The sequence below is a fragment of the Amborella trichopoda genome, chromosome 1 (assembly GCF_054954075.1).
Source record: "Amborella trichopoda isolate Santa Cruz 75 chromosome 1, AtrichopodaSantaCruz75HAP2 v2.0, whole genome shotgun sequence".
Lineage (NCBI taxonomy): Eukaryota > Viridiplantae > Streptophyta > Magnoliopsida > Amborellales > Amborellaceae > Amborella > Amborella trichopoda.
Window position 1 is genome coordinate 40,485,407 of NC_142336.1, and position 24,999 is coordinate 40,510,405.

General features: G+C 39.2%; 1 protein-coding gene across 1 annotated transcript in view; it reads left to right on the top strand.

Annotated features, from left to right (window-relative positions):
• The window catches only part of LOC18426352 (heat stress transcription factor A-4c), a 31,802-nt gene extending 11,782 nt beyond the window's left edge, over positions 1 to 20,020 (top strand). The window contains exon 2 of the mRNA XM_006833005.4: positions 18,653 to 20,020. Within this exon, the coding sequence (XP_006833068.3) occupies positions 18,653 to 19,864 (1,212 nt within the window). The 3' untranslated portion in view covers positions 19,865 to 20,020. The remainder of the gene's footprint in view (positions 1 to 18,652) is intronic.
• Positions 20,021 to 24,999: the final 4,979 nt, after the last annotated feature.

Here is a 24,999-nt window from a genome sequence, read left to right on the forward strand (position 1 = left end):
ATGTTGCCTCTTGTAAAATGTTCCTGAAGCTATCAGAGAGGAGATTAAGCACTATATGAGTTATGTAAGACAAAAATAGGAGCAAAATCCTTGTCATTTGAATAGATCTATTTCTGCTTCTTCTAGAAGAAGTGATCCGGGTTGGAAGTATGGTTATAACCCAAAACTAAACGATAAAAATTGTATAAAGTGTAATTTTTTGTGAAAAAGATACCAATGGGGGTATTAACCGATTCAAGAAACACCTTGCTGGTATTAAAAGGAATGTTGCTTCTTGTAAAAAAGTTCCTGAAGCTATTTGGGATGAGATTAGACAATTTCTGAATTTAAAAGAATAAAAAAATGATGAAAATGAGCCTTGTTCTATGGAAATATCTTCTCCAGGTTCTTCTAGAAGTGGTGATCCAGGTTGGAAGCATGATTATAACCTGAATCCGAATGACAAAAATTGTATTAAATGTAATTATTATGGAAAGGAATCAAAGGATACTAATGGGCCATTTACCGGTTTAAAAAACACCTTGCCGGTATTAAGGGGGAGGTTGCCTCGTGTAAAAATGTTCTTGATGCTACCAGGGAGGAGATTATACAATATTTGAATTCAGAGAGCACAAAAAGATAGAAAATAGTAGAGCAGCCAAGACTCATAGGGCCTCATCTGCACATACTAGTAAGAGAGAGGTAGAAGAAGAGGAGGATGAAGATGCAGATTCAAAAGAAACAGAGGAGGACGAGCGTTATATTGAAGAGAGAGATGACTCTGATGATGATGACCTCGAATCTGATGCATATGATGAGGCTTATCCTATTCCTTCTGATGATGATGATGACTGAAGACTCTTGGTGTTGAGTGTTGACTGTTGTGTCTTAGACTGTAGTTTGTATATTTTCTGAATTTCTGTCTATTTTCTTTTTCTTAGTTTTAGTTTCTACTTTCTAGTTTCTAGTTCTACCATCTAACTTTTGTGTGTACAATCTACAGTGTATCAGACTATTAGTGTATGCTTGTATGGTTTTACTGTTTTAGGCTTTTAGCATTGTATCAAAATATGGATTATGGTCTTATGGATTATCAAAATTCTTTTCTCGACTTCTGTCTTTTTGTTTTCAACTGGGATTCTAGTCAAATGGGTTATCAAAATTCTTATGGATTATCAAAATTCTTATGGATTATGGTTATATGGATTATCAAAATTCTTATGGATTATTAGAATTAGACTTTTTTTTTTTTTCAACTGGGCGGCCCAGGTTCTGGATGCCTGCCTAGGTGCTGGGCTTCCTGGACCCCCTTGGCCGCCTGGGTGCCGCCTAGCACTTTTTGAAACTATTGAATTCAAATATCATTGAAGTAGAGATCCAGATTCACATTTGAGTTTCTTTATAATAATAAAATTTATAAATATCAAATTACTATATGTTACTAGTAAAATAATTATAACTAATCAAAATAATTAATTAATATTGTATGCAGAACTATATAATTATAAATATTAATCAATGTTCAAGAAAACGAGTGCGGCTGCCCATGGGCAGGGGGTCCAATTGCCTAGGTGGCCATTGTGTATGAAGTTTTTTTTTTTTTTGGGGGGGGCATGTGGCAGGGGGAATCTAATTACTTATAAACTAAAATTTACATGTTTAAAAATATAAAACTTTAAAATTTCTTAAAATTTGACATCCATTAGCCATTTAAGTAAAAATACAAAGTCACATAACATAAATGTACATCTATAAGCATTTCACACATTACTTGAAACTTTAAAATTTATAAATTCAACTTCAACACATTCTATTACCTAAAAGAATTCAATACATTTCAGAGTTCCAAAATTCAAAGTTCCAATCTACAAACTTGACATTACAAAGAATTATATCATGAACGCAAAAAGGGCTCAATTGGGTTTCATTATTACTTCCAACAATGTTATCTCTTGTCTCTTGGATGAGGATGATGATGATGCCATGCCATCATCTTCAAGATCATCTACCTCTGATACATATCGTTCTTCTCATTGGTCTCTTCTGAGTCTTGTAGCTCTGGCTCCTCTTTCTCGTCCCTCACTCTTTTAAGTTGTCTCGTCCTCTTGGACTTCTACCCCTTCCTTTGAGATTGGGACCCTTTCCTTTGAGATCGAGACCCCCTCCTTTGAGATTGGGATCATGTGGTCCTCAAGGGTTCCAACTGGGTTCCCATAGCTTGCCTCACTTGATTTCATGTCAAGTCCTCTCTAGCATGTACAAAATCCTCATCTTCAGACTCGATCACCCACTCACATGAATCATCCAACCCTTTAACTTCAATAGGATCGATGGAATCTCGATTCATGCAACGGTCCCTCACTTCTTGATTGTACTAAACATACATGACGTTGTTCAGTCTCTTTTGCTTTTGTCTGTTTGGTGTATATCTGTTTCATAAATCATAATGCATAAATAGCTTAGAATCTAAATAAATTTACGTTATAAAAAACTTGGAAATTAGGTTAGGATAAGACATTACCAGATTAAAAGAACTAAAAATTGCGGTTGCATCTGGATGAGCTATATGTCGAACTTAGTATTCATATAGCCATTTGTTGCAAGTGCTTAGCACTTGACCCATGGCTGGTCCACCATGTACCTACATCACAATATTACATTATAAAAAATTAAATAATAAAGAATATAATAAAATTGTCTTAAACTCTTAACAAAGAATATAATGTAGCTTACCCGCCTTGAGAGTTTTCCTTTACCTTATGGTAAATTCAGTGCCAAGTGATCCCATTGCCATTCTATACTTCTCTACATCTATTGACACTTGGTCTTGCTCTTGTAAAGTTGGTACGAGTCTAACCACACAAGTATTGATTGCATCTATAAAAGAACTTTGAGTTTCAATCTGCGGATTATTATAAATATAAGCAGGGTTTAGATAGTAGCCTGCCAAGTGGGCGGGCCTTCAAGCTTTGAGTCCCACCTACCTCCTACAACATCCAAAATAGGCTCATAGAACTTTTCATTTCTATCGAAATTTGCCTAATCTCCTCCTTGGCAACTTCCATAGCCTTGTAAATATGACTCATAGGTGGCTCTATTTCTCTATCCACTGAGCGCAAAACTTCAACAAGTGGCTCGTAGGCTGTAATGGACAACCAACTTTCTTCCAACAGCTTCTTGATATGATAATATCAACTCATCAGAAACGACACACTTCATTTGGTTCCACTTTTCAGAAACAAACATTTTTCTTAAATTAAACATTTTTTTAAAATTATCTTTTTTGCTCTAAAGCGACTTCAAGCACAAATAAGAGGTGGCAAGTCTATTCCCCTGTGGTCTCACCAACTCATTCTCACAAAAATTCCTCATCAAATCCAAGGCACGTGTGTGGTTGTAAATGAAACCTCTGACTGTCTTGGCATTCCTCGTAGCTAATGCCCCTACTGCTTTCGTATCAATGGTCTCGAACATGCGGTCAACGCAATGTGCTGCATGAAGTCCAAATATGTGAGGCATTCTTTTCTCAAGCTCCCTACCAGCTATCATATTATGGGTAGCATGTCAGTAACCATCTGAACTACATGATACTCCCCACCTACTCTATGCATTTCTCCACCAACTCCAAAATGAATGAAGCATCATGTTCTTTATCAGATGCATCAATTGCGTGCAAAAACATTGTTTCCAATGGACAATTTACCGTCAAATTTATTAAGCTCCTACGCCCATCCATCAGTCATTATGGTAACCCCAAACCTATCCCGAACATCCCTATGAGTCGTGAAATGCTTATCAGTCAGTTCTACCTTGTTTTTCAGTAGAGGGCCCTTGAACTCGTATGAGGCAGGAACTGCATATCCAGGCCCAAATTGGCACATTGCACCATGGGTTGGAAGCTCGTCAATGTAGTGGCATTGAAAGAGATGCCTGCTTGAAAAGTCCACGTGGCCACATATTGATCTACTCTTTCTTTTCTTTCATTTTTTAGTTGGCTATCAATTGTAGTTTGGCACTTTCCTCGAGCAATAATTGTAGGATCAGAGGGGCAAAGTAAGTATCCATAGGCCTTACATTTTGTGGCCTACTATGGCCGATCTCGACTTCTGTCATTGGCTTAGCCTTATTTTCATACTCCTTTTCCTCTTCTCTTTGTATTTTCGCTTAAATGGCTAATGGATTTCAAATTTTGGGCAATTTTACAGTTTTATATTTTTAAACATGTTAATTTGTCCATAAGTAATTAGAATGCATAATTGAAAACCCACACCCGCACTTTTCTCACCCCACCCCACTTCCTCCCTCCGGAAAACAAAAAACATTGGCTTCCTTGTGCCGAGGAGGTCACCCAGGCAGTTGCCTCCTGGGTGACCGTTTCTATCTTCTTGAACCTTATTTGGGCTTATCCTATATGCTACCTTGTTTGATAGGCTAGACTCAAGAACAAGGTCTATGTGATGTTGGATGTCTTGCATTGGGGACAATGCCTTTGCAAGCTCATTTGGGATGACACCATGATAGTCTCTCATTAATGGCTCCAATTCTGGTGGAACCGAATTGGTAGGCTGCTCCTCCACAAGAATCACTGCATGCAACATATTGGCCTCCATACATAATTTTCTATAATCTAGGTCTCCCCTATCTCCTTCATATACTTCTTTCATCTATTTGAATATGTGAAAGTACATGTGATGGTGATGATGGTGGTGAAGAGGTGGAAGAGGATTTTTCAGGTGAAAAATATAATGGAGGACAATGTTTCGTAGTTGAACCGATCTTCGATGAAGAAAAAGATGAAGAATTAGGAGAATCGATAGGTGAGGTTGCTGGTTTGATCAACAAATCTAATGCTCATTGCGAAGATGCTTTCTTGATTTGTTTTAGGATTGAGCCAAGGCAATTACAACAGGGCTATGTGGCTAAACTGAGGCAATTGCAGCATGTTAATGTGGCTAAACCGACGCAAATCCAGCAAGCTTTTGTGGGTGAACCGAACGTATATCATAATTACTCAATCAAGATACAATGACCCTTACTTCAAGGTGTTCTCAAAAGAGTTTATGTGCTTCTGAACTATGTTTTAAAGCCTCAGCCTCAATGCACGTTCATTATGTTTTCGTTGAGGTTACAACCCACAGGTCCTAGGATTTGGAGCATAATATTTGGGGTGAAGAAGTTTGGGGGACTAACACAAAATTTGTCTTAGCACATTTTAAAACTCGAGGAGGAGTTTTCTCCTACTATGGGAGTCTGATGCAGGACAAGATGCTTCTAATTTTTTAACTTTTCTCATTAAATTTTAGGGGATGTATTTTTGGGATTATCTAGGGTCTATTTTTAGGGTTTTTAAATTTCTTTATGGGATATAGGGCTTTCTTATATTTTTTAGGATTTAAGAGTTGTTTAGAGAAGTAATTTGAGTTTGCATGAAATTGCTCCTTTTAAAAAGGACACGAATTTTATTTTAATTGTGACCTTTATTTCGTTTATAATTATTTTAATTAGGACTGATCGAGAAGTTTAGGGAGACGGAAGGAGACCTCCACATGGCCTTTATTGATTTAGAGAAAGAATACAACAAGGTCCCTAGGGACTTAATTTGAGGGATGTTGGAAAAGAAATGAGTCTCTAGAAGATATATGGACGTAGTGAGAGATATGTATGTGGGGACGCGACCTAGTGTGAGGACAAGACAAGTGAGTTTTAAGTTTTTAGTGACAGGCTTACATCAGGGGCTAGCGTTGAGCCCATATCTCTTTATTTTGGTTATGGACGAGTTAACTAAGCATCTACAAGATGAAGTACTATGGTGTATGTTGTTCGCAAGTGATATAATTTTGATTGATGAGACTAGAAGCCGCGTCGATATAAAATTAGAACTTTGGAGGGATGTCTTAGAATCTAAAGGTTTTAAAATTAGTTGTGCTAAGACATAATATAGGAATGCAAGTTTTGTAATAATAGGAGTAGAAACAAGGAAGTAGTTAAGAATGATGACCAAGAAATACTTAAAAGAAATTATTTTGATATCCTGGGTCAATAATCCAAGAGAATGGAGAGATTAAGGAAGATGTAATGCAGAGAATTAGAGTTGGGAAAGCAAAGTGGAGTGTACATCCGAAGTTTTATGTGATTGCTGCATGCCGATGAAACTTAAGGGGAAGCTTTATAGGACACTTGTAAGACCAGCCATGCTTACAGGATGGAATGTTGCGCAGTCAAGAAATAACATATCCAATAGGTGGTAAGACATGAAATGAGATGAGGATATTGAGATGGATGAGTGGCAAGACATGAAATGATAAAATTTGGAATCAATACATACGAGGGAAAGTGGATCCAATAGGTGGTAAGATGAGGGAAAATAGACTTAGTTGGGTTGGCCATGTGCAGTGTAGACCTAATACAATACCGGTTAGGAAGGGGAATTGGTTTGAGTTTTAAAAGGTAAGGGGAAGGCCCGAATGGACTTGGATGGAAATAATGAGAAGAAATATTGTAACTTATGGTATGTCTGAGGGTATGGTGGCTATGGCTCTTGATAGAGCAGAATGGTGGAACATGATTTTTGTAGTCAAACCCAAATAGTTGGGATAAGGCTTGGATGATGATGATGATGATTATGATTTCAATTAGAATTAGGATTTCTTGAGCTCTAAGTTAGTACTTTTATGATAAGTGAGGGTTTTGTATTTCCTTGAATTTTTGTGAATTCTGCAAAGCCATTGAAGCTAGGCTTGTTAGCTTCCTTTAAATTCGAATCAATTCATCAATTTTTTTTAATGAAATCTTTGTGTTTTCCTCGTACGAATTTGCATGAGAGAGAGAGAGAGAGAGAGAGAGAGAGAGAGAGAGAGGCTCTGGCTCTAGGTTTTACCCACTAGTCTTTGGGTAGACCCTAGGGTTCGTGCTACCCTTTTACTGAGAGAGAGATAGAGAGAGGCTCTTGCTCTAGGGTTTACCCACATGGGACTAGCCAATGGGGGTAGGCCCTAGTTCATGCTGCCCTTGTATTTAATGTGATATGCGTTTGCCCAAAAACATATGGTATAATTTGAGTTTGGTGTTTGTATAAGTATTCCCAACCTTTCTAGGGAAGCTGCAGCTTACCCTTGAGGGTGGGATGCAGCTTTCCCCATCAAAATACTGAAGTGGGGAAAGTGGGGGTCAGGACTTTCCCCTCTTTCCTGTAGCTCTCCCCCGAAACAAATGTGAGAAAGTTAGTCATTGGGAAAGTTGGGGCTTTCCCATTTATCAAACACTACCTTAGTGAATTGCTGTTCACCACAATAGGCTGTGAGAGGAACTCGGAGAATTGCTTTAAGCCTAAGGGTTATGATCTAGCCTTTGCCTTGTTGGAGTTGCATATCTCAAATTTCCCTTGAAGGCTTTCAGGAACGCGCCCACCTTGACTCTCTTGAGAGAGGCCTCCTATCCTTTTCAAAACAGTGTCATGGAAGGAGCTGGCTGGATGCTTTTGCCAACATATCATGGTTCCAGAAAAGAATGACTTTCTGAAGGTGATTGTCATTTCAATCTTAAATTAGATCCTTTTCTTTTGTGCCCTAAAATTTTTTCCTCATAAGGTCCCAAGAAATGATTGAACCTTTCTTCTTGATTTTGTAGTGACAGACCACCAACAGCAGTTCCTCTTCTGAAATGCATTCCTTGTAAATAGTGAGGTGAAAAATCATTAAAAGGGAGCTTCTTTTCCTTTTAGATCCTTTAGTAAATAGCGAGGTGAAAAATCTTTCAGAGGGAGCTGCCCTAGTCTAGAATGGTTATAGGGACTAACTCACTAATAAAGATGCTAGCAACTTGAAAATCACCCAATTAATGCAGAGAGCCTCTACCAAGAAACTCCAAACTGATCTGACAAATCTTCCTTTGGTTAAGGTGATGGTAATCCTCATGGTGTACGACGCAAGTATAAGGGAAATGGAATCATGGATGTTGATAAGTGGCCCATGATGGGAAGCTTCGCTATACAAGCCCACCAACCAAAAGCCTAATTCTTTCACGAAGTGCCTGGGAATTGAAACTCAGCGAATAGGTGATGGTCTAGCTCATGTAGACCCCGAAATGAGGTGAAAATACTCAATGTAGAAAGCACCCTTTCTGTTCCTGTTGCTCAAGCCAGAATCAATTACTGGGATAGACGCACTAAACCCACTTAGCTTGCAACTAAGCTTAACAATCTCTACATCCTCAAGAATTAGCAGACACACGAGTATCACACTACCTTGCCCCTTGACTTAACGGTTAGATACCAAAGCAAAGGGGTCTGAAGAATCCTCGAGGTCAGGAGAAAAACTCGTAGAGGTCACTACTGGCAGTTACACTTTAACTCTGAATATTATCTTGCTTCCAATATCTATCCAAAATACAATGCGCTTGCTTAACTTCTACACCCGAATAATCCCCCCAAACTTACTAATTCCATAATTTTCACTTGACACCTCATGTGTCCCCAAAACTTATCACTTGCCTCATTTTTCAGATGTTATATTGTCAATTGGTTAGCTACTTCTACCTTTCAGAAGCTATCATTAATACAAGGATATATTTGCAAGCAACGGATAATTAGTTCGCTCAGAATTATGGGTGCACATGCTCTATCCACTTTCCAGAGAACTGCAAGTGATGAAATGAATTTGAGATCTGATACGTGATGAGTTTTTCATGATAGTCTGCTCCCTAGACAGATATACATTTTGACTTGGTGTTATTACTACTCGTGCTAATTCTCAGATGGTCTGCTTCCTTGAGGATTTACCTTAATTCTCAGATGTTAAAGAGTGCTTCCTTGATCAAAATTAGGGAATCGAGCCACCAATTACATCAATATACCTGCCTTAAAGCTTCTCACAATGTGCAATTCCCAATTTTACCTGATCTCATGCATAATGATGAAAGTGTTACCAAGAAATCACTGTTACTCACTGTGGACATAACCCAATAATTGGAGGTAGTGCATGATCCCTCTCCAAGATCGTTCCCCAACTTCATACTCCAACTTAGGTGCACCTCCTATTTATTTGGATTCACCTAATCATTTAGCATTTGCCTGTACGAATGTAATTGCAACTATGTGCTGGATCGATGGTTTAGAAATGCCAATAAATGTAACAATTTGGATCTGATGACAAATATTTTGGTTAACAAGATAATAGTCATTTTCACGTTATTGTCTTTTATGGAAATTATGAATCATTTTTTGATACAGCTAAATTTCATTCTGGTTTTTTTAGTTCTATTTCCATAGGACTTAAGAAAAAGATGATTCATTTGTTTAGTGTGATGGGTCGTGGTGATAATCAATCATCATGTTATAATATATGGTTGGACAATATTGGACTTTTGTATCTCATGTTTGAGTATGATTTGATTTTCTTGTTATGCAGCACAAAGTAAAGACACACCAGTTTGGATAGTAAATAGGGCTAGAAAATCAATAGAGAGTAACATGGAAGCTAAATAAGCTTCAAAGGAGAAAAGTCTCTCTACACTGATAAAATCTGCAAAATTACTCTCTAAACTCTTACAGAGTTTCAAATAGGCACTCTTATAAACCCAAAAATATAATAAAATGCCAACCTACCCCAGCTGATTAATAAATTCTAAACAATTCTCAAAAGCTCCACAGTCCACACCACCCCTAATTAAAAATCCTGGAAATTCCCTTGTGAACAGTAACTTTGACCAGTAAATAAATGCTAGAGATGACATCAACATCAACATGATGTTAGGAGGACTGCATCAATCTCCCTGGTTAGAAGAAGAACTCGCCCTCGAGTTCTGGACGATATATTGCTTCCAGTTGTCAGGATCTACCTTTTGGAACTCCTCCGAAATCTTTGAATCTTTTGCTTCAGATATATCTTTCCAGTGCACAAGGTAATGTGTATACGATCCATGCCTTGTGCTAATTATCTTGGTATCAAGCACAAGATAATGTGTATATGATCCATGCCTCATGCTAATTATCTTGGTATCAAGCACATAATTAATCACTTTCGTTTCAAGTTCTAGCGAGTGGTCCTGCCAATCAATCTCCATCTCTTCGTCATTCTCATCATGATAATCATAATACCATTAATGTTGAATCTCGGTAAAATATCCTAAGCTGCCTGAAGCTTGACTTTGTATGCTTTCTCTCCCAATCTCTTCATAACACAACAAGGCCCAGTGCGCCTAACCTTCAACTTATGGACTATGGTACTGCCCCGATGAAATCTCTCTTTCCTTAGGTAAGACTATAACTAGATCACCCTCATTAAATTCTTTTGCGGTGTTTGTATTGATTGTTACTCTCTTGGTAATGTGTTGTGTTCCCCTTAAGCTTTTTTATGACCTTCAACTGGATGTCTCGATTGTGTTTTGCCCAAGCCTCTGTGTCATTACTAACTCGCTCCATATCAAGCAAATTCACCGGAGCCAATCCCTCCTTTGCATTCCTGCCGTAAACTACTTGAAAAGGTGATCACCCTGTGATTCTTTTTCTAGCACTGTTATATGCGAACTCCATTTGAGACAAGTAAAAATCCCACTGTTGTAGTCATCCTCTCAAACAGTGCAAAAGATTGTCCAAAGTCCTATTAACTACCCTCATCTGACCATTTATTTGATTGCAGCTCTGCCCCCATCTTTTGCCACAAGGTCCTCCAAAAGTGGCTCTTTAAGCGCATATATTGAATTATAACGTCCAATTACCATGAAGGTAACGTCCAATTACCATGAAGCTATAAAATGCATCATCTTCAAGTAACCTCCAATTACCATGGAGGTAGAGTCCATTCCCTGGGCTGTTTGTCCATGCATCTTTCTAGGGCTGTTGTGGTACCGGTAATGGAGTGTACAACCCAGTGCTCTGAGTCCTTCCTTTTGCGAGCTGGCATATATGGCAACATCCTTCCTCAGTCGCTGCCAAAAATAATTGTCCTCCACCAAAGCTAAAGTACGGTCTCTGCCAAAGTGAGCTCCTAGTCCACCACCATGCAATTCAGAAAGTATCTTCAACTTCAAGGAGCCATCTGGTATGCAGAGGCGATTCCCCTGAAAAGAAAACCATCATGCAACCTATCCAACAATTTCAGCGAAATATGTGTCAGTAGCATATTGTTGCGGGATCGTTTCAAAGTCCACAACTGATGATGGAAGAACACTCAACACCATGGATCTCCTGCTCAATGCTATGCTACTTGATTTTGACTTCCCGCCTTATGCTAGATTACAAATGTGAATTCTTGCAAGTGTGAATCCCATTTGGCATGCCTTCAATTCAAACTTAAGAGTACCCGGGAACCTCAAGGCATCATGATCGAAATACAATACAATCTCCCGCTGAGTCAAATAGCTCCTCTAGTGCCTGCACTAGCGCTTAGAATTCCAAATCACATGTTGAATATTGTGACTTACAGTTACTTAACTTTTTACTAAAGAAAGCAACAGGTCTATTAACTCAGAGCAACATGGGATACATCACAACCCACCTGATAAACTTTGTCACAATTTGGCAAAGCCAAGATGATGATGAGGCCTATGTAATCTTTTCTTTAGTCAGCTGGAAGCTATCATTGGCTACATCTCATCCAAACAAAGTTGCCTTTTATCATATGATCTATAACGGGGCTACCAAACTGAATTTTTTTTTAATGAACTGCCGATACGACATAGCTAGCCCGTGAAAACTTCGTACATCCCCAAAGTCGGTGTGGGCCAGTCAATGATTGCTTGAACCTTAATCGATCCACTCTAGTCCCATCAGTAGATAGCACATAACCCAAGAAGACAAGACTATCTGCCAAGAAAGACCAATTCTTAAGATTGATAAATAACTTTTCTGCCTGTAAGATTGCCATAATCTACGGCAAATGAATCAAATGTTACTCAGTTGTACTGCTGTAAATAAAAATATTATTAAAATATACTAAACAAACTTCCCTATGAATAGTTTGGGAACTCCATTTGTAACCTGCATAAGGGTACTGGTACGTTAGACAAGCCAAAAGGCATCCCTAACAATTCATATAGCCCCTCTAGATTCTTGAATGTTGTTCTTCATTCATCTTCCACTTTAATTCTGATATGATGCTACTGCTTCGTAAGTCGAAATTAAAGAACACATTAGATCTGGATAACATGCCCAACATATCATCTAAGCAGGGTGTAAGGAATCTATGCTTGATTGTGATCTTGTTCATGGCCCTGCTGTCCACACATATTCGCCAGGCGCTGTCTTTCTTGGGAGCCAATAGTGCTGGGACAACACTAGGACATAATCTCTTATGAATCAACCCCTTGGCTAATAGGTCTGAAAACTTGCCTATGTAGCTCATCATGCTCATAGGGACTCATGCGGTAGTGTGGTAGATTTAGTAAACTCAGTGTTTCAAAAAGCGCTAGGCGGCATCTAGGCAGTCGGGGGGGTCCAGGCCGCCCAATGCCCAGGCAGGCGTCCAGAACCTGGGCAGTCTAGTAGAATTTTTTTTTTTTTTGGGTTTTCTCTCTCAAAAATAGCCTCAAATGGGTTTTAGGTTTCAAATGAACCTAAAACCCACAATTTTGCCCCTTGAGTATTAAAAAAATGACCCAAAAATACCCTCGAGGAGCCGCATTTCCGCCCCTAGGTGAGGCACAGGCCTTGGGCTGGCGCCAGGGCGGGTGCCTTGGCGGGTTCAGGCGGGCGCTTAGGCGGGTTACCGGGTGCCTAGGAGGGTTCAGGTGGGCGCCTAGGCGGGTTCCCGGACGCTTAGGCGGGCGCCCAGGGATATCCGCCTAGTTTGGCCGCCTAGGCCTGGGCGATGCGCCCAGGCCTTCTGGACTGCTTAGGCACTGGGCGGTCCGCTTTTTAAAACTATGAGTAAACTAGTTCTAGGAACCAAGTCTTTGAGTTCTGGATATCTCTCATGGGAGGTAACCCACTGGCTAATTCTTACAGGGCATCAAAGCCTGAAATTCATCAAAAAGCAATTCTTACAGGGCATCAAAGCCTGGAATTCATCAAAAAGCAGCTTAACTGCCTCATTCCCCACCTCAACACCACATTTTCCTTCATTATTAAGAGAAACATAATCCCTTTTTCACTATCTTCAGCCAAACAACTATGCATGGACAAAAGAACTTCTTTCTCTTCCACTTTAACGCTCTGTTTATCTTTGTCTCTTAAAGGGTGTAATTTCACATTGACACCATCCTTGTTAAACGAATATGTATTGTTCGGGCAATCATGAATCATGAAATTGTAGTACTGCCAAGGACTACCCAACAGCAAGTGAAAGGCGTTCGTCGGTAATGCGTTTACACCATATAGGGTTGTCACACTGTTTACTGATAGAAAAAAGAAACCAAACAACTAGAATCAATAGGAGCTCCGATACCTTGTTTGAATATCTTATAGGGTTTGGGTTGCTTCTCCTTCTTCAACTTACAATTTGTTCACCATCTCTTGGAAAGCAATGTTCCCTCAGCCCCCCGCTATCAATAACGATCGTGCATACCTTTCTTGCACTATGCATCTTGTGTGAACAATGTCAGTGTGCAGCCATGGCTCAACAACAACCATGCAGCTAACATGGATCGAATCACTAAGAGCTTGCCATTATCAGAGGTATGTGTCCTCTTCACTTCCCTCGATGTTAGCCTCACTCCCATTGTCAATGTGCACACTTTCCTCCTCATTACCCTCCATGTCTTCCCCTTGTAAGTGTACACTTGCTTGGCACTTCCGGCAATCATAAGACCTATGTCCTGGCTTGCCACACTTGAAGCATGTTGCTGATTTACTACTGTTTTGGGGGCACTTGTTCTATGATAGGCCTGCATTGGTAGGTTTGTTGCTTAAATCAATCTCCTTCCTCACCACAAGACTAATTAGAACTTTGCCCCACTGCCTCCTTGGACTTTGTAGTGGCTGTTCCCTTATCTATAAAGCAATTGGGCCCAGATCTGCACAACTGGGTCTCAGCTTTGAAAGTGAGCTTATATGCCTGATCCAAAGTAAATATCTGATGCATAGACACCTAACCTTATATCGCACCGCACAATCAACTGGTCATCAGTCTCCCAAATATCATTCCGACACAACAATTGATATAAAGCTTTTGTATAATCCTACATTGAACCATCTTTCCGCTGTAAATGGACTCGCTGGTAAAGATCTTGCATTTGATCTGTGGGCTGAAATTTTCCCTTCAAATACCTCTTCGTCTTCTCCTAATTTTGGATCTCTTGCTATCCTTTTCTTGTGCGATCAGCCTATATTTACTGCCACAACAACAAATCATGTCCATTCAATCTAGTACCAATGAATTGTAACTTTTTATGCTGTGCCATATCCTTCCACTGAAAAAATTGATCGACATTTTCAAGCTAGCTAAGGAAGTCATCTCCCTGTGGAATCAGGAGCATCAACCTTAATACTTCATTTAGAGCCTTCAAGCACATAGACCAATAGATCCTTGAATGGTATAGGGTCTCTTTCGTGTGACAATGTGATCTTAGGCTATCTGAGTCTGAATCATAGTTGTTAGAAAAGATTCTGAATCCACATTGTTTTAGGAATCGGAATTGCAGAATCGTGGCCGGCTAGAAGATTCATGTTTTCTTAATCGACGATTGTCGAAGAGGAATCATGAGAAACGAGATTCCTATTTTATAAGAATCGATATTCGACCAAAATGAAATCGAGATCGCTACCTAGATGGTATCGAGATTCCCAGCTCTATGGAATTGAGTTTCTGACCTTTTTGGAATTGAACAGTATGGAATGAAGATTCCTTTATTTATGGAATCGAGATTCCAACATCTTTGGAGTCGAGAGTCCTAGGCATTCCGAATTGGGAATCATACTAGCTTGGAATCGAGATCGACCTAAATTGGAATCGATATTGTTAACAGTTTGGATTCGAGTTTCGACCCATGTGGCGATCGAGATTTGTAACCCCTTTATAATCAAGCATCAAGCAGGTACATTGATAGAGATTATAGAGATTCTGACATTAAATGATAGCTAAAGATTACATATTGTGTGTCATTAAAAAATAAAACATACAACGCCTTTGATACACAACTGTACACATTAATGGGATTAAACACTAGGGGTGGGTGTATGTGACAGCTGGCTTTGGAGACAATCGTCTCCACTCCCATTTCCAAATAGCTCATATTTGAACTATGGGAGACAATTGTCTTCAGTCCAATTTCTAAATAATTCAAGTCTAAAACCATAAATATTTAATGTGCACCTGAAATTTTAGTATTTGATTTTTAGGTATTAGGATTCAAGAATAAAATGAGATCGAGATTCTATGATGGTGGAAGCGAGATTCGATGTTTCATTAACTTGTGGTTTCTTGCATCTACGAACTATGGTGCTTGATGTTTAGGAATCTGGATTCGAGAACAATCGAGTTGAGTATCATTACATGTGGAATCCAGATTGAACAAGTGAAGAATCGAGATTCAACAAATGCGAAATCAAGAATCAATAATAATAGAAGTGAGATTCTTTAAAAATATTAATAAAAAGTTAAACAGTTTTAAAAAAAAGTATTCCTTACTTCACAGAAATGGGTTTTGTGAACATTCCTTGTCGAAACCACATAATTGGGTTCCATATTATTATCGCGACCTTGGATGAGAGATTCTAGTAACTATGGTCTGAATCATCCTCGGAATTCAGATTTGGTCTGTGTCCTAAACCCGGGGACACACATAATCACCTCTGCATTCATTGCTTTACTGATGCAAATCTAGGGTGATGTCTTTGATATGGGGCCCATATGCAGCCAATGTGTAGAATCTTTGATGACCAATCTCCAAGTCTGCCATCTTGAGTCCAACTCCTGCACCTCAACGACAACCTCCTCTTACATAACTTCTTCCTCGCAACCCTTGTGCAACCATCCTTGTGTTTTCAAGGAAACTTAATGTCATGGTGTGAGAAGAAAATTGATATGCTCTGATACCTATTGTTGCGGCTAGTGTTTTGGATCCCGACTATTTCTAATAGGGGTGGCCATGGATCAAGTTGGGGTTCGGGTCGACTGCACCCTTCACCCGACCCAATTAGGTTTCACTTGGACCCAGACCTGACCCGAAGCCAGGTCGGGTCCAAGTGACTCAGACCCAAACCTAACTTGGATCCAGGTCGAGTCCAAGTCATTTCGACTCAAACCCAGACCCAACCTGGACCTGGATCTAGAAATTAAAAAAAATAAAATTTTTATTTTATATATTATTGTGCATATATATATATATATATATGTATATATATATATATATTCTAAACTAGGTCGTGTTGGGTTGACTTGGACCCAGCCTGACCCAACCCGATAGGGTCCATGCCGGACCCGGCCACTACTCGGACCCAGTTCGAGTCAACCTGCTATGTTGGCGGGTCGACCCGACTCGATTGCCACCCTTGATTTCCGATCGGGATGGGAACTAGTAGAGACTGAACCAGTTCTGGTGTGGTATGGGTCCCGGCTTGGTTCCCCCCCTAAAATCCCCCTTACATATATTAAACTTATCTAATGTTTTCATAAGGCCCCTCTAAATCTCCACCGTATAAACCCAATTTTATTTTTTATTTTATTTCATTTATTTTTTAATGTTTTCTAGATCATTGATTCAAACCAATCGAGATCTGATCCGAATTGTATATGCAGTGATCCAACACGGATTTGTGGGTGAATGATCCTTCCGTCCCATTGATCAGTGTTTTGACACTAGCTGGAGCACAAAGTAAAGACAAGCCAATTTGAGCAGGAAATAGGGCTAGAAAATGCATAGATTCAGTAATATCGAAGTGAAGAAGTTTTAATGGAGGAAAGTCTCTCTATAATGATAAAATCAGCAAAACCTCGAACCTCTTTACAAAGTTTTAAGTAGCCACTCTTCGAAACCCTAAATTAGAATAGAACACCCAACTACTACTAATTAATCCAAACAATTCTCAAAAGCTTCACATCGCCCCTAAACAATATTAAAAATCCTAGAAATGCCTTTGTGCAGAATAACCTATGAGCAGAATGATGTCAGCATGACAGCAGCAGGACTGCATCTTGTTTACATGTGCTTCCACATATCCCCCATGTCATGTTCTCTCTGTTGAAGAGCACAATTGCTCTTGTTCAAGAAGGTGACATGGATTCTTTATTATACTGCCTCCACATTGGCCCATTCATTGAGTTTTGGAGATTATTGGCCTTTTGGAAGTGAAAGTCTCTACACTGGTGGGAGATCACTTTGATTAAGTCCACTGTATGGAATTTTCCTTTTGCCTATTTATTTCTCATCAATCTATAAAATATTGATTGCCTTTGAAGGGACTTCTTTTGGAGAAAAGTGAGACGGCTCCAAATTTTCACCTGGTTGGAGATATGCTACCTGAAGTAGTTGGATGGACTTGGCATCACGCAGGATGCTGACTTGGCCTTTGGGTTTGGGCAAATGATCTGGGAGCTTGTGCTAATTTGGGTTTCATGCCCATGACTGTGTTGTGAAATCCTTGAACTGTCCAACTAGGCCCTCAAGCATCTGGAGGGGTGTGGGTGGTGTTTCAAAGGAGTTCCTTAAAGATCTTAGAGTTTTAAGTTCATCGTTGGAGACTGTAAGTGCCTTAGATTTTGGAGCATGCTTGGGGCAGCCGAAGTTCCTTCTTTTGATGTATTTATATGGCTTTGGTGGAGCATGCTTGGGGGGGGGTCTTTTTTCCTTGTCATCCTATGGCCAGATGAACAACATGAGATCATTTATAAGATTCTTACTTGGATTTCTAGTTCTTCAATCCCTAACTTGTTTTACTTGAGAACTCTCACCCCATTGAGGTAGTCCTATAGGAGGTTCACTTATCCCCTCACGTGATTAGGTGGAACTCCAATGACACAATGCCTAACATCACGTTTTTTGTGAGATAATGACATTTGCCAGCCTCTCATTGTTTCCTAAACCTATTTTTGTAGGAAGGACAATGAGATGGCAAAATTCTTTGGTTAAGGTGGGCACACTATTCCCCTCACTTGTGATATGTGAATCCGTGTGTATGGATATCCATTTATAAATTATAATTTTTTACACTCATAAATTTTGGCTAATAATAGTGCATTTTAGTCAACTATGTTCTAATAAGGGTGAGGTGAAGGCTACTTTTGTTTGTGATTGTTTGAGATGATACTTGTTGCTTACACATATTACTGGGTTTTGATTAGCTATAAAAAATGTGGTCACTGATTATTGTTTGACTGATTAGGGTAAGATGAAGCTTCATTGCTTTGTGATTCTCTTATGGGAGAAGCTTATGATATCTGTGGAATTTGGTCAAATATTAAAGGCGAATAGAACTTTGCCTTAATATTGGTTTAGTCTTGGTCTGAAACTGAATGCTCCAAGAGCTGAAACTGGTAATGTGGCTGTTAGTATTGGTTGAAATTTTGTTTTGGACTCAGTTTGGAAATATAGTGCGTGGATGCACTAAGTATTTGAATAACAAATTGTGCCTGTTTTTTCTTCTAATCAAACAAATTCTTATTTCCAGATCATATATTTGCTGCTTCATTTGGATCTGAAAGCCATATTTGAACCTTACCTTATGCTTTGACTAGCTGGCCATTTGTTGGTTGCCATTTTTGTTCTTATGTTTGAACTTACAATGTATTTTTTGCACAATCAGGGCTTTCGAAAAATAGATCCTGACCAGTGGGAATTTGGAAACGAGGAATTCATTAGAGGACAGCGTCATTTGCTAAAGAACATCCACAGACGTAAGCCAATACACAGCCATTCACAGCATCACCACCAAGCACAAGGGAATTCTTCAGGGGCACCATCCGAACCTGGGAAACAGGAACTAGAGGATACAATTGAGAGACTCAAACGTGAGAAAACTGGGATCTTGGCTGACCTACAAAGGCGCATGCAGCAACGGCATGGGATGGAATCACAGGTGCAAGATTTAGAGGACCGTTTGCATCGAATGGAGAACCGTCAAAAGCAAATGATTGCTCTCTTGAGCCAGCGAGTGCAAAAGCCTGGATTTTCCTCTTACATAGGAGAGCAGATTGAGTCCCATAAGTTCATCTCCTCGGCTAACAAAAAGAGAAGATTGCCCAAACCGGATTCTACTTATGCACGGGTAGATATTCAAGATGGTCGCTTGATTGCTTTCCAATCTGCAAGGGATAACTCTGATGGAGTTTCAACACAATTAATTAACATTGAGCCTTTTGAAAAAATGGAATCCTCTTTAGATTCATGGGAGAGTTTCTTCTGTGATGTGGGCCATGCTTGTGGAGAGGAAATGGATATCGGTTCCATCACCAATCGCCCATCCACTGTAATTTTGACCGAATTGCATGCAACATCGGAAGAGCAAGGAGTGCTTCCCGGGCCTGAATCACCTAAGCAAAATGCCTCATCTCTTAGATTAATTGATCTCCATTCTTCTCCAGAATTGGCAGAGTCTACTAATCATGTGGAAAGCCCAGATCCAGGGCCTCCTCGTTTTGAATATCAGGAATTAGCTAACCATGCTATAAGAGTTGGGAATTCTGAAGCCATTCCAGACTCTCAGACTAAGGGTTGTGGGATCGATGTGAACTCTGAGCCGGCCTCCGTCGAGGTTCATTCTTCTAATCAAAGGGTAGTGGGTACGGTGACTAGTAGTGCAGTACAAACTGGGGTAAATGATGTATTTTGGGAGCAGTTTCTTACAGAGACTCCAGGTTCAACTGATACACAGGAGGTCCAATCGGCTATGAGAGATGGTGCCTACCGTAAATTGGAGAGCAAACAGGGAGAAATTGGGGGCTTCTGGTGGAGCAAGAAGAATGTGGATCACCTTACTGAGCAGATGGGGCAGCTCACCCCTGCTGAGAGAACCTAATGATGGATGATGCTCAGGTACTATGATTAATCATTAAGTTAATTATGTAACAATTAGTTAGACTCATGAGAAATGTTGTTTGATGTTTCTTTTTTGACTCATGGGACGGCTCTTTTCACGTACAATACAACCTATCAGTGAGCTCTTAGTGCGTAATTCCTAGTAGCATAAAGAGTTTTTATATTTCGCAATTGAAATGACTCCATGCCTCCGGAACAATAGCGGTCGTTTTTGTACGTTGGGGAAGAATAGAAAGAAAATTACAAATAAGCCCCAAGCCTAGACTTTTTATGCAAGTTGCTCCCAACCAAATTTTTTTTCTCATTTTTTTCTGCAAAATACACTTTGCTAGCAAATGCATTTTTTGACGAAAATGCCTTCTCTTGTATATAAAATTTAATTTTGGCCAGACAATCACGTGGGCTTATATGGGCTGTCGGACTGCTCTTTGACGTTGTCGGACCCCGTTAAACTAAAAAAATTGTCGGACATTGCCAGACCACACTTTGGGCCTGTTGTCGGGCCGCTCTTTGGTAATACCAGACTGCATGGGTAGACCGTTTTTTGTTAGTATCGGACCGCCACTTGTACTGTCGGACCGCCACTATTTTTTACCGGATTGACATTACACTGTCGGACCGCCCTATGAATACGCTGGACCACCTTTTCGTGGAAAAGAGGAGAGAGAGGCCTGGGTAAGAGTAAGGGAGGGTCGTTTAGACTTTTTTTTATGTTTTTTTGAGTTGGGGTATTTGTTAAGAAAATGTATTTTAAGGTAAACTTGCATAGAAATTTTAGTCTTCAGGTTATTTGTAATTTTTCCAAGAATAAAACCGCAAAAAGTAACGGTTGTAGGGCATGCTCCTCTTGCACATGCGGGCCGTCACGGCAGTCCCGAATGACCACATGGTGCGGTGGTCAAGTGTGATCATGGAGTTCTATAGTCCAGTGGACCACTGCAAGGAGATGGTCTTGTTGTCTAGTGTATTGAAGAAGGGAAAATAAAAAAGTGTCACGTGTGGCAGACACAAGCGGCTCACTCGTGTGCCATGGCATGTGTGGCCCCACAGGTTTGCCATTACATGTGTGAGTCATCCATCTGATGCCACACGGATGATCACACGCCCTGGACTGTCGCGCTGTTACACAAAGTTAGTGAGGCTGCACCTGTAAGGCTGCGGCTACACCGAAGAGCACAGGTGCAACTACATGATATGTGGTTTTGCCTCATGGAAACTATGTGCTGCCTCAGCCTTATAGGGACTATACAACCTCAGAGAAGCAAAATTACGTATTTACCTTTCGAAGGGCGTAATTTTGCCTCTAATGTCAATTTTTGGCATACTATATATGTTTTGAGAAAAGTTTATATAGAGCCTACCTCAAAACGTTTAACAGAAGAGGTTGTTTTGATGCTCAATTATCATCAAATTGATCATCTCGACATCAAGATGCATGGACATGAGAAAAAAATGGATTTCAAGTTTTGAAAATAGCGCATCTTGTAAAGCATTTTTGAACCATCAATTTTCAAGATTTTTAAGTTTTCATAGATCTGATCAATCTACACTGTCTTTGAAGCTTAAATTTTATAATTAAAGATGAAGATCTATTTTAAGGCTATCACAAAAATTTCCAATACCCATATTTCTCGACACTATTTTAAGGTGGACCCTAATTTGATTGTTTAGAGCATCGACTCTATACAAACCGCACCCATACATTTTTGGGATAACTCAATAAGTAAGATGCAACCTGTAGGATCCCATCTACTGGTTGCACCCTTATGTTTTGGGCCATAGGATGCAAACTAATCATAGTACACTCGTAGGTATAATCTGCTTTGGAGCATTGTTATCTTCCCGTTGGACCATGTTACTCCATTATATGCTCTACACTTCTAGGACGAGGAGCATCCCATTCTTGGAGTCCATACCCTATTTAATAAGACATTCAGTTGTCTTAAGGGGATTGATATAGAAAATAAAATATAAATTGTGTGCCCTTTCAATTGATTTTCTTGTAGATGGACCATTTTCGCCCTTGTCTTCCCTTTTACTTTTCTCTCCATGATTAGATTTTTGTTTCTTCGCTATGAATTCTTATATAGGATGGGATGCGAAGCTTTTTTAGGATCATTAACCAAAATGAAGCTACCCATTCTAAAACCTTGTTCAATGAAAGTATCTACAAGAAAATTTCTTCGTAAGGCACAAAGAGCGAAAGAGCTATTAAATATCTTTCATCTGGCCATATGTGGTCCCTATAATGTGAAGGCTTTGCGACAAATCGCAATAGAAATGATCACTTAGTACTTCATTACATTTAAGTTGGAAGTTAAGCAACAGGAAAGAGAATTATGGATCTCAGAAAGTAATAAAGGGCGCAAGCACAATCTGAACAATTTTCTCGAGATCATAGGATTCATCGGCAAATAATGAATGATACATCAACAAAACATGATATCCAACACTCCGCAACAATATTGCATTACAAAGAGAAGGGATCGTATGAAGCAATTCTCTACCTGAGCTCCTGGAGATGCTTTATCGACTGATGTGTACATCTTGAATAGGGTGCCTTCATGATTTGTATCTAAAACCGTTTTGAGAGCTATGGATCAGTAAGGAATCCGACGTATATCATTTTGGGTCGTTGAGTGTCAGGTGGTTCTTGTCATCTGAGTTGACAATGAATTAAATTTGTGGTCCACAATATGAGGCTTCATTTTATGTTTCGAGAACTGTAATGGGTATATCCTTGGTTATGAGTCTCAAGAGAGTTCCCCTGAAAGAAGTTGAATCATACGATGTGATTAAAGTTCCTAAGCGTAAGGAGGTCTTGGATAATTTTAATTTATGTAAGATGTTTAGATCTCAAATGAGGAATGAGGAGATTCCTCCGCTAGAGAACGATAGTGAAGTATTCCCATGGTCGTTGAGGAAAATGGGAGCAAACCACTATTGATTCCCAAACCATCATTAGAAAAGTGGGTTTAACCTTTAATGGGTAGGGTCGGGGCCGATTAGGCAGGTTTTAATGAGGATTGGTGAATTAGGGTTTTACTAGTGATGGACTTCTATGGTATTTTGAGGATATTTCTTAGGGTGAATGGACTATGATTTGTAGTTTACTAGGCTAGTATGGTCCCTAGTGTTTCAAGGTTGTGGGCTCTTAGATATTCCTTTAGCCGAAGTAAGAGGATATACCTACATTTATGATGGGGACGAACTTCTTTTTGTGCAACTACTGCTGATATTGGATTTGGAATCCGTTCCTTGTCGGTGTAAGGATCTCCGGATTTTTTTTTATTATTAATTTTTTATGTTTTTAGTGGTTATTGGAGAGAAAGACATCTACACTATTTTTGGATTTCTTAATGGTAAGAGATAGAAAGAAAAGGGCGGCATCACATGAGATATGCATTTCTAATTGGGAATAGAGTTGGCTAGGTATAATATTATTCAAATTAAAAAATACCACTATTTTTTTTTTTTGTTTGGGTACGATTCTCTCGTTAGATATTCCTATATAAAAGGATCAAAAGATAAATGAAAAGTATTCTTCATATAAGAAAAATTAATAATCACATATATCTCTAACTGAAAAGTATTCCTCATATAAGAAAAATTGATAGTCACATGTATCTCTAAAAAAGCTTCTCTCTCCTCTCCTAGTTTTCTCTCACTAAAAACCCTAGGAGCATAAAAATTGCATCAGCATAATGACTCCTGGGTTGTCCATCATTACCCGGAATATCAGTTGTGTATATTGTGTTTTTAGTTCTCGTAATTAAATGTCGGCCTGCAATTACAGGTATAGAATTCTCACTAGAAAGAACTGCGTACCATAAAAGAGAAAGATTGATACCAACCGTAAAAAGAAAATCGGATTAAAAAACCATGTGTAATCTCTATCCAATCTTAAATTTTTGTGTTTTTCCTGCATTAAGATACTTCCCATGACTCCAACATTCACTAACTTTGGAACAAAACTAATAATAGTTTAGACTTAAAAGCTACAAGTTTTTCGCAAAATTCACACAAATGTATTTGATCTAGTGATGCAAAAATAGCGATCGAATCTTATTCGTCCATCTCAGCCTGAAAAAGAGCGTCTTCTGTCAAATTTATGTGATCCTAGAATTACTCAAGACTGTGAACCACCAATTGAGTTAGAGAAGACCATGGTTTTATATCAAAGCAATCTGAATTGGAAATTGCCAACCCATATCAAATCTCCCCCAATGACTTGATATTAACTTCTTTTTTCTTTTCTTTTTTCAACTGATCCACCCAATCTGGATTGCCAATCTGAATTGGTTGGTGGAAAATTCAAGATCTGATTCTAGGTTTTAAAACACTAACTATAGGTTTGCACCGTGGGGGATATCCTCAATCATTTCCCCGTGGGGCGAGGTGCAGCAAAAATTAACTGCAGTGACTCCCTCACGACATTCATCCATATAGATTTTGTTGATTGCACTGCAGTAAATAATCTTTTGCTCTTTCGAGGGAATTTATGATAATGGTAATACATCTAATCTCCCAACTGTGCAACCAAAGTTTTATGTGATTGCCGTATCTAAGAAAATGGAGAGATTGAGAAAGATATCCCACATAGAATTAGAGTTGAGTGGGGGAACTGAAGATGTGCAACTAAAGTTTTATGTAATTGCCGCATAACAATGAAGATAAAAGGCAAGTTTTATAGGACAACTGTGAGACCAACTTTGCCAGATATAGCGATATGTTGGACGATCAAGAAATAACATGCTCATAGGATGAGTGTAGCTAAGATGATGATATTTAAGATGGATGAATAGCAAGACAAAAAGGGGTAAAACTTGAAATGAATACATTTAAGAGAACTTAGGTGTGGATCCAATAGGCGATAAAATAATAGAAAGGAAACTTAGGTGGGTCAATGTGCAATGCAGATCTAGTACATCACCTCTTAGGAGGTGCGAGTTTTCAAGTGGAAGGCTAAAAACAAGCATGGGGTATGCCCAAAAGGGCATGGTTGGAAGTAGTTGAAAAATATATCGGGAGTTATGACGATGTGACCCTTAATAGAGTATAATAACAGATCAGGATTTGTGTAGTCAATCCTAAATAGTTGGAAAAATACCCTGA